The sequence below is a fragment of the Struthio camelus genome, chromosome 13 (genome assembly GCF_040807025.1).
Source record: "Struthio camelus isolate bStrCam1 chromosome 13, bStrCam1.hap1, whole genome shotgun sequence".
NCBI lineage: Eukaryota > Metazoa > Chordata > Aves > Struthioniformes > Struthionidae > Struthio > Struthio camelus.
In genome coordinates this window covers 8424042-8434820 of record NC_090954.1, presented here as the reverse complement: position 1 = coordinate 8434820, position 10779 = coordinate 8424042, and the positions used below count along the sequence as shown (strand labels likewise).

At 47.8% G+C, this 10779-nt stretch overlaps 1 protein-coding gene across 1 annotated transcript in view; it reads left to right on the top strand.

The window, feature by feature from the left end:
* Positions 1-1417: 1417 nt before the first annotated feature.
* The window catches only part of NEURL1B (neuralized E3 ubiquitin protein ligase 1B), a 156483-nt gene continuing 147121 nt past the window's right edge, over positions 1418-10779 (top strand). The window contains exon 1 of the mRNA XM_068959381.1: positions 1418-1565. Within this exon, the coding sequence (XP_068815482.1) occupies positions 1523-1565 (43 nt within the window). The 5' untranslated portion in view covers positions 1418-1522. The remainder of the gene's footprint in view (positions 1566-10779) is intronic.

Here is a 10779-nt window from a genome sequence, read left to right as displayed (position 1 = left end):
GGCATCCAGTAATAAAGTTTTGAATGCAGTTGTAAAAGAGGAAATTGGCACTGGGATAAATACTGGCCTCCTTACTGTCCTTCTCCTTCATTCTCTCAGTTATTCCTGGGAGGTGACTGGGCTGCTTTTTACTGTAGAAACACTCAAGAATCTCAAGCCTTCTGTTTTGCTCATTTACTGCCTCTGAAACCCACATCCCTGCAAAACTTAAGAGCAAATGAGGTAATGTGGCACAGAGTGTCCCGGGTCGGTGGCACTGATCTCTAATATAAATCCACCACCTTTGTGGCACAAGAGGACCATGCATTGTCTAAAATGAGGAAGAAATCTCCATCTTGTCATATGAGAGTTGCCCTTTCCTGCTTGTGGACCTTTCCCAGAAGCAGCAGTGCTTCAGAGCACAACTGCACACTGATGAAGATTGCTGCAAGTGGACTACTGGTCTGGACTGGGACTGTGTTTTTTTAAAGTCCTTTCAGGATGGGAAGCAATTTTAATATTAATTACCTTTACCAACAGCCTGTAGGGACCATGGAGAAGCCCTTCCTGTTTTCTCATGCCTGGAGTCTTTTAATATAAAGTGTCAAGGCATGTGTCACAACCCCCGGGTTGGCATGGGTGCAGAAAACTGGCCTTTATAGGATGGCACAGTTGCGTAGGTGCAGACACCTGGCCCTCACAGGTTGGTGTGGCTGTGTGGTTGAGGAAAGTGGCCTTTAGAGATTGAGGTGAGTGCAGGAGTGCAGACATCTGGCCTTTATAGACTAGTGTGGGTACAGATAACTTCTTCTATAGGTTGGCATGGGTGCACGAGCACAGGCACCTGGCCTTTACAGACTAGTGTGGGTGCAGATAACTTCTTCTATAGGTTGGCATGGATGCATGAGCACAGACACCCGGCCTTTACAGGCTGCTGTATGTGCAAGGGTGCAGATGCCCCCCTTTACAGACTGACATGGGTACCATGGTGCAGATGCCCCCCTTTACAGATTGACATTGGTGCAAGGGTGCAGATGCCCCCCTCTACAGACTGACATGGGTACCATGGTGCAGATGCCCCCCTTTACAGATTGACATTGGTGCAAGGGTGCAGATGCCCCCCTCTACAGACTGACATGGGTACCAGGGTGCAGACGCCCCCCTTTACAGGCCGACGTGAGTATCAGGGTGCAGACATCTCCCAATTACAGGCTGACACGGATGCACGGCGCGGACAGCCGATGCCACGGCAGCACCTGCCACAGCAGCAGCAGCAGCACCAGCCCGACCTTTCGGAGCGGCGCCGGAAAGGCCCCTCCGCAACAACCGGCTCACAGGGCCCCCAGCACCCCGCGGCCACGGCAGCCCTTTCCCCCTGCAGCCGGGCCGGGCCGGGCCGGGCGGCTCCGCCCGCCGCCGCCGCCGGTTGGTCACGGCCGCAGCGGGCGGGGCGGGCGGCAGCTTCGAACTGGCGGCGGGAGCGCGGCGCTGCCTGCCCGCCTCGCCCCGCTCCGCGCCCCGCTCCGCTCCGCTGCGCCCGGCCATGGGGAACGCCGAGTCCGTCCCGCGCGGCGCCGCCGGCCCCGGTGAGTGCGGGGCCGCCCGCCCGCTGCGCGGCGCTGCGCGGTGCGGTGCGGTGCCGCGCCGCCGCCCGCGGTGGGGGGCCAGCTGGGAAGCGCCTGGCTGCTGCTGCCGCTTCGGGCTGGGAAGGAAAGCGAAGGGGCCGCCGTGCGCTGTCGCCGGGGCTGGGGGGGGGGGGGTGTGACAGCGGCGCTGGCGGGCGGGTGACACGCGTGGGGTCGGCGGGGGAGTGTCCCCGCGGCGCGGGGGAGCTGCGGGCGCGCCGGGAGGCAGGTGTCGGTGCGCTGAGCCCCTTCGCTGTGCTGTGCTGGTGACCTGCTCCAGTATCCCTGTGGTGTTTGCCTTTATTTTATTTTATTTTATTTTATTTTTTGCTATTATTATTATTGCTACTATCTTTCCCTGCCCCCCCCCCCCCCCCCCCCCCCCCCAAGCTGGAATTGTGGCAATAATGTACTTTCGTCCTCTGCAGTTACTGCCCTGGAAACAGCCCTGCCAAATCCACCCTCTGTAATTCAAAGTCCTTCACTCCAAAACTGCCTGCCAATCCCAGCTTGCTGGCTGGGAAAACACCCGGGAAAACAAATCGGTTTGTGCTGTCCTTGTGGCGCGGTGTCAGGTTCTTGTTGCCTTTTATGCCTCTCACGTGTGCGTGTCCAAAAAGGCCAACCGAAAGCAGCCTGGTTGGCTGGATTTGAAGGGAGCTGATAACTGAACTCAGCCAACCGGTCTGAGATGCCAGCTCCATAATACAAATAATTCTGTGTGGGAATAAGAAAAGTCTTGGGTAACATGTAAGCTAGCATGAAGCATTGTCATCATTGTTATTATTTAGTAGTGAATTTCAACAAGGCTGAACTTGTTTCTCGTTAACCCCTCCTTGGCCCCAGGCCTTCAGGATTCACACGCTGCATTTCAGATAGCCTAGTGCAGAGCTGAGCCAGTGCGTATTGCCAGTTGCAGGTTCATTTTTAAATAAAGTGTTGTAATTCTTCATTCCTGGTTCTTGATGGAAACGTTAGAAACTTAAGCAAACTTGTCTGTATTTATAGCCTAGTCTTATTGGACAACTTCCTTAAATTTTTTTTTAATTATTTAGTTGTTTTCTCTCTCTCTGGGGAAAACCAGAACAGACTTTTTGCTGCTAGAAGTATGCTTTTTTTGATTAAATCACAACACTGTCATGAGATGTGTAGTGTGATGTGCAGCAGGCCAATTCGTAAAACTGCATTGCTGCATGCTCTTGTCTGAGCTTAACATCCAGATGTGTGTGGTATCAGTGGAGGGGAGGAGAGAATGGTCCCTCTCCAGAAACCTCTGGAGAGCCCTTCTCTCCTGTAAGTGGCAAATGCATTTGCAGAGATCCGGTTGTCCCACCTTAAAGCAGGCTTGCACTGATAGTGAGTGCTGCCTACTGCAAAAGAAAAGGGAATGTAGAGGCAGTGCAGAGGAGGACTGTAAGACATCCAGATCTGAAGTAAATACTTCTCACTTCAGGAAATAGGTATTTTCAGGCAGTAGGCAGAAGAAAAAAAGAAAGAAAAACTTGGATCCTTATTTTCTACTGGCTACTCCTCTCAGGTGAATGGGGCAATACCGAGCTCAGGTGTGTGTGTGTACATTAAGGGAGGGCCACTGCTATTAAGTAGGGTGTTGCTAGCAGCTGATGGATGGAGTGCTGATCGAGTTCCTGGTGAACGAATGTGCAGGGTGCAGGTGATGTTCTGCCTTGGCTGGTTCTTGTGTTTCCCGTGTTTTGTCCTCCTGGGAGCTGCTAATGCTGTGTTTGTTTGGGGGATAGTTAGTGACCATTATATTTACATATTTGCTATGTGATTGAAGGTTATTTCTAACCAATGCATAACTATGCTTCCTAATGTTGGGTTTTGGTCTGAAATCCAAGCCTCTAGTCTTTGATTATAAAGCTAATTCTGCAAAACAGTACTTGAGATAACATTTTTAGAGTTCCTACTATCAGGCAAGTCAGACCTCAATAATACTTTAAGCTAACAGTTACTGCTGCATTCCTGTTTGCTCAACAGAGAAGATAGATAAAATGCATTTGTTGGTGGCAGTTCCAGTACTGGATATCAGGATTTGAACCAAGATGGAATTATTGTCAAGGACTGAGAAAGAAAGCCTATGTATAAATCTCTCTCCTCTCAATGTACAGACATTTCTCCATTTGCACAGTATGGTGGTTGGAAATCAGATGAATCACTTTCCAAAGCCAGTAGTCCTACTTGTGTTGTGATCCCAAAAGCTCCAGTTGATTTCTATACCTTTCCTCTTGCTAATGTTTTAGCTGTGCGTTCTTCATGTGCCCAAGCCACCCACGTTTCCCAGTGCAGCTTCCATGGGGACTACAGTTTCTGTAGCATGAACTCTGTTGGCAGTAAGGCCTTTATTAGGGGTTACTGAATATGAATAAATCCACGCTGCTGTGTACCCTTCTGATGTGATCCTGTGTTGTTTGCATCGTACCAACTCTGCACTGAAGTGTGCGAAGTGACAGTCTGCCCAATAGCTCGTATGTGTTCAGCTGCAGCAGGACTCAGTTTGGTGGGTTGGTGGCAATTCCAAGGACCAGGTCCTGTGGATGTTCACAGTAAAGGGTGATGCTCAGTTGTGGCTCGTTCTGACTTCCATGAGGTCCATCTGGTTTTGAGCTGTGAGCCAGACTGTTGTGCTTCCTCGGGCATGGTCCTGTTTCTCGCATCTCTTCTGGCTGACTTTGAATACACTAGAAAATGGCTTTGCCTTATTCCAGCAAACAAAACAAACCCACTTTCTATTTTCTGGTTCTGCTTGGTTCTGAAGGTACCCATCCTCTTGGATCTGTACCAACTACACTTTTTATCCTTAGAGAAGCTACAGGTGGCTTTTGCTCTATAGGTTGTATCTGAAGACTGTGTATATGCAGGTGTCAGGAGGATGTTAGCTATTGGCCTTTATCCTGTAAAGAAAGCTCTACCTGACAAAATTGCTTGCTGAGGTATCTTGTTTTCAAATGAAAAATGCTGGTGTTTCTAAGCCTCATAGCACTGATTTGCTTTCTCTTGTATGCACCGTAATCCCCACGAGAAGGGCTAATAAGAAAGGGAATATATATTCTCTCTAGCAGCAAGTGCATTACTGCTGTGGCTGGGAACTTCCTTCATCTCTGGCCTTCACTGACGTGCCTGGAGAGAAGCATTCTTTTATGAACACCATGTCCCTGTCCCCTCTGCTTCCTGGGGGATGCCAGGCCCTGCCAGGAGAGCGTTAGGTCGAGAGGAGGGCGCTGGGGCTTGGCCATCTGTCACTAGAGGGCGGCCTGGATTAAAAAGTCAGCTCTGCTACTACACAGCTGGGCAGAAAAAGAGCTGAATAAAGGCCAGGGCAAAGGGCACCATGAACCAGGCTGTGTGAGGGATTCAGCCTGCCCAAAAGCAGGGCAATCTGCCATCCTGGTTCCCAGGAGAGCAGACCTCTCCTGGTGGCTGGAGGACGCATCCGAGAGTGAATTCCTATGCCATAAACATGTTCGTATGCATTCATGCTGGTGAAAACAAAAAGGAAAGCTTCTTCTCCTTCGAGGTCTAGTGTTAAGTTTGAGAAGCTGCGATGGTTTAGCTGTGCTGTTAGCATAAACACTTCTTATTTCTGGACTAATGTTTCTTCTGCCTCGAGCACAGGTGCCTTTCTTGGCATCACAACAGGCTGACGCTTGCCTGGGACTGTTTCAGATGCAGGTGGCTGGAGGCTGCTGCCTGAATAAGACACTTCAGCTGAGAATCCGCCTGAGGTATGTGTATGATGCCTGGAAATCGATGTCTATTTTAGCTTCCTGAAAGCGTTTGCAACAGACAGGCAAGTCTCTGAGGGGTAATTATCTCCTGGTCAAAAGTAGCACTCCTTTGAGTGGGAATCCAAGGAGAGCTTCTGGCTCATGACGTAAACGTTTTTTTCATTTTTCTTTTTATTTATTTTCTTGTTTTTAAATCTTTCTTCAAAGCAGCTGACCAAATTTAGCTGCTTCCAGGAGCAATGCACCTCCCTCAGACCACTGGGAAATCTTTCAGTGTGGCAAGAGCTTTGAATTCTTTGTATCTTGTGCAACTCAACAAGGTCAAAAGTCATGGAAAGTCTTCTTTGAATAAGACAAGTTCACTTCTTGTGTTTGTATTAGATGATCATTCCCTGACTGAGCTCTATTAATGCTCTTTGAGTGCAAACCTGGATTGTGATGCTAGGCACTATTAGAGGTCAGACTGAGTTCATAGGCCTCTGTAAGTTGCTTTTTGGCCGCTGGTCTGGGACTTCCAGTGATCCATCGGTCTGGTTGGCGTGCTAGACTTGTTGGTCCTGTGTATGGCAGATCACAAAGAAGGTTGCAAATATTGGCAGGCGTGCACATCGCCCTTGTCTTGCTCAGTCTTTCTCTACCTGGCCAGCAGCTCCTCAATGTCTGTATGCTGCTTCTGTCCTTCCTTCCTGTCACTTTGGAGCTCCCGATAACCCTGTCTCTCCTGTCTCTCCAGCTTGCGAGTGTTGTCCTTGTGTATTGTATACTTGTTAGGGTGGATGGACTGCCAGTGGGCAACTGCTGAGCAAGTACTTCTCTGAACCTGTACTTTGTGCTCGTCAGGTCTTTGAGACTCATTTTTGAGCCCCTCTAATCATCTTGCAAGTGCTTTTGGGAGCCCTGCTTGGACATCAGTTGCCCTGCCTGGTGTTGGGTCCTTCTGCAACTTTGGAACAGTTGGACTCCTCATTTGGATAATCTTTCCTGGACCCATTTTTCAGCTGAATAGCTATGAGCAAATATTCAAAATTTCCCTGAAATGTGGCAAGGCAGTTGTGGGGATCTGGGCAATTCAAGGAAAAGCCTCTCCAGCATTTCTGAAGTCTCTTAGCTCTAAGCTCTTTGTTGGGCCAAGCCTTACTTTATAGTGCTTGGGATTCCCTGAAAGCTACTGGATTCTCCTGCTGAAGGCTCACCCTAAGGACCTGATGCTGTAGAGGCAAGAGGATTTTGTTGCTGAAAGGTTTCATTTTCCTCCTGCTCTGTAATGAAGCAATACAGCCAGAAGGAAGAGACAATTTCTAGGCTTAGGTGGCGCCAAACCCTCAAGAAAGCATCTGCCTGGTTTTTGCATTGCACCCGGGGTTCTGTCCCCACCGTGGAAAGGGGGCTGATCACCTTGCCCGTGTCTCCCCTCTGTGAATGTGTGGAACAGCAGGTCCCAGTTCAGCCCTTTCCTTACCTCGTTGACTTATGCAGATGGTGAACAGAGGGGAAGCTGGCTCTTTCTTGTGGATTTAAGCTTAATGTTTGGCTGGTATCTTGCAATACTTGACTCACGCAGCTGAGAACTTACTCACGCGTGTTTTATCCTTACGGTGGAGCTGCTTGCTCCTAGTCACCGTACCCAGCTGCCAAAATATTCTGTACCACAGTTAACTCCCATGTGAACTGTGTTTTCATGCATTGCCAGTCATGCATGGATTACTAGTAGTTAATTTCTGAGCTAACCTGCTCACATTAGACTCCAGGAAGACTCAGTTAGCTGCAGGGAAAATAGATCATTCTCTTCATGTTAAGTGTGATTTAAAAGTGTCATTTTGCAGCATATATTCTATTTTCTCATTAACAAACTCTTTGTGCAGAACTGCTGCTTATCACTCTGCGAAACGCTGTAGGAGGGGCCTAGCTCCAGTTCACTTGGTGTCTTGGGACCTTACTGTACCTGATAGCTTTGGGTATATTTTTAGTGATAAATGAACAATATTAATGAAGATCATCAAGAAGACAATGATAGAGAATACATGTTGTGTTTCCTCTTTAATGCATGGTGTTGTTTGAAATCAGCCTGGGAGCATGGGCACATGGAATACCTGCCATCCCAGGGTCCTGCTGTTGCGGTGAGCTGTGTGGAGCCTACCATCCAAGGTGATGCTTAATAGTGCTGTCTTGGGAGATTCTGATTAATTCTGGCTCTGATGTTTGCTGGTAGGCAGCTTTGGATTGCCATGGGAGAAACACTGAGCAGCTGGTGGGCTGAGTCACCCTGTAACAGATCCCCGTTTGGCCAGGGCACTATCTGGAGGAGTATTATATATAATGCATTAGCACCTTGCTGTAGCTCACCTGTGGCTTAGTAGCCTAGAGGACAAAGATGAACGTGAGTTTTTCCCTTTGTTGTGGAAAGATTGGAGATGCTGAATAACGCACTTGCTGATCTTTCTGCTTAGCTATGAAATGCAGATAGTGGGGGTTGTTCCATAAGGCACCTTCCTTTTACTTGCTTTTTCTTTTACTCTTGCATACTGAAGTATGACCTAGGTTCTGTGATGGTCTTTCTCTTCCTAGCATGGCTTTCACACTGCAAATTTGTCGCTATGGGTTATATCTTGGGGTTAAATGTCTGCACAGTAGCTGCATCAGCTAGTCCTGCATCAGGGAATTATAAAATGAAAGAAACCTAAAAATCTCTCTTAGCAAAACATGGACAAATGTGTTGCTGCCTAGATGAAGTGACCAGTTGCAGCTGTGTGGGCAGATAGGAATGCCCTTGTTGGTGCGTTCCCGTTGTGCCACGCTGTTATACCCCTTCCGGGGCTCTTCATGCAGGGTAAGTACCTTATCTTCTCTGCAGGCTGCTGTACCTACCTAAAACTGAGCATCCAGGTGCCCTGACTGGAAAGGACTCTGAAATCAGAGTTTGGCATTCAAATAGTTAAGTTAAATGCCTGCTCTTCCCTTGACCTGGAACACAAATGTTTATCGTTTCTATTACTCTCTTGACAATTTTTTCCATTAATTTAGTGTTGAGAAAGCCTTCCATTTCTGACATCATCCAAGTGCCAGTCTGAAAGTCTGTTGAAGTTGCAGACTTTCACCATCAAGGACGGTAGGTTTGGTTTTACGGTTGTGCCCTCCGCCTGCCAAGGTGAAGTGTCTCACGTGCATACCGCCTTTCCTGTGGCTGCAGAGCTGGCCCATACCATACAGGAGCTGTACTGGACCTTCTGGGATGTGGCAACAAATCCTGTGCTGAAAGGTGAGAGGAGGTGAGGGTAGAAAGGAATCTTTTAGAGACCTGAAATGCTAAAATACACCCAGCCCTCTATTGTCTCTATTTCTGGGCCTCTGATAAAAACTAAGGTTCGGTTCTAAATAATGTGCAATATTTCAGCAAGGAAAAGCAAGACAAAGAGGCTATTTAAAGCTACTGTCTTTCCAGGGCTTGGCTCACAGACTCTGCTTCTTTTGTGTCTTTGTGTCCGTGGAAAATGCATACAAGAGGCTAATGAAATACAATGTGCACTTCTAAGTACAAATTTAGAATGCATGCAAAGGTCAGATGTGGTGTATGCGCCGACTGGGAGATGGGGCTTCGGTTAAGTTAACTAACCGATGCTAAGTTAACTTGAATTTTTGTAATGCAAGGAAGGAATACACAATAGGTGGACTAGAATGAAGAAGGGAATAGAAGGAAGGAATACATGATATTGTAAATATACAATAAATGGCTGCATAGATGTAGTATATACAATATACTAAAACAAATGCAATATACTATCCTGTTCAGCTTATTCCTGGGTGCTGTTTGTGAGTTTGAAAGTTGAGATGTTATTTTCTACTCATGGCTCTGCTCTCTTTTGCTCTGTGATCTTGGATGACTAGTTTACTCTCTCAGTACCCCCTCAGCATCCCTGGTTGTATAATGAGACTGTGAGTATGTATGTAAAATGTTTTGAGATCCATAAACATAAAAGCAAAGTGTAGAGGTATGTGACCTGTAATAGGCTGAAACTCATCATGCACATATATCTACCTACAGATTTTAACACAAGCCTTAGAAAGTCTCCTGAAGAAAGTTGATTTAATTTCTTTGGATTTGATTAACTTGTTGCTGTTGGCCTCGAGGGTAGGAGGAAGTGATGGCAGTGGTGAAGGAAGCTGTCCAAAAACAAACAAAGCACCTAACAAACCCTGACCCTGTAGCACGTGCTGTGCTTGAAAGCAGCTGCAAAACTATGACAAAGGCTGTTAGCCTGGGGTGCCTTTGCTCTGGCAGTAGGATGAATCCAATGAAAGCACTTGCCAAAGGCTATGCTGAAGGGAGCTGGTTGTTTCAGGTCCTCTGAGAGGAGGGGGCATGGGAGGGAGGCTGGAATTCCCCAGGAGGAAAAGATAAGAGGGATGTGTGAGAAATTACAGCTAACAGGGCTGCACTGCTGCTGGTGGGAGAAGGAAAAAGCTGCTTGAATGCTGGACCTGAACGAGCTGGAAGGAGCTAGTTGTGAGGTGTAGGGACAGCCTCAAAACCAGGCAGGATTTTGGAATCCCAAAGGGGTGCATCAAAATCTGGAGAGCTTTGCTGAGAAGATGGGGTACTGTTTGGGGTTTTTTTTGCATGGATGTTTAAAGTATGCACAGTATGTACCAAGTTTTGCACAGTATGTGCCCATGTGCTTCTTCCAAGAATAAAGTGTGTGTATTTAAGAAATTACAAAAGGGAGCCTCGATGGCATGAGAAGTGGCTCTTATGTGTCCCTCAAGGGTTAAACACTAAACCAGTGTAGCCTGTACAGCAGAGCAAAGCGGAGGAGGGTTATGGGGAGGGGTGCCCATGGTGTTTGGGTGTGGGGCTTTATTGCCAGTAAGGAAGGATCAGGATCTAAAGGCCAGACGGGATCTAAAACCCTGCTGTGAGCTCAGGGGAGCTGGAGGTGGGGATGTTGTCTCAGCAACCTCTGGGCTATGTGGGCTCGAATGACCTGAGCTCCAGCTTGGAGCACCCTGTCCCCAGCCACCCTCAGCCGAACACTAGTATTTCTTACACGACCAGGTTTTAAGGCATTTAACAGTTGTGGGGTTGTTTTACTGTCATGATTATCTAAATGTGAAATTAAGGCATGAGGTGCTGCAACTTGTCTGTAGTAGCTCATAAAGTCTGTTGTGAATGGAGGGTGCCAGCTCTCCTGGTTACAACGATCCATCGGAAAGCTTGGGAGAGGTCAGGAGTCCTGGCGATTCCCTGCTGTCACCTCTGAGCTGTGCTGCCTTCCTGATGCTTGGGGGATGTAGAAATACCATGTGCATTTTAAAGCCATATCTCTGCTTTCTTTCTTCTATGTTGTGATGAATTTTTGGCCTTGTTAAAGTAATCTTTTGTGCGGCGTTATCTTTTTAGGTGTCAAAGACTTTGCAATTTTTTAGAAATTCCT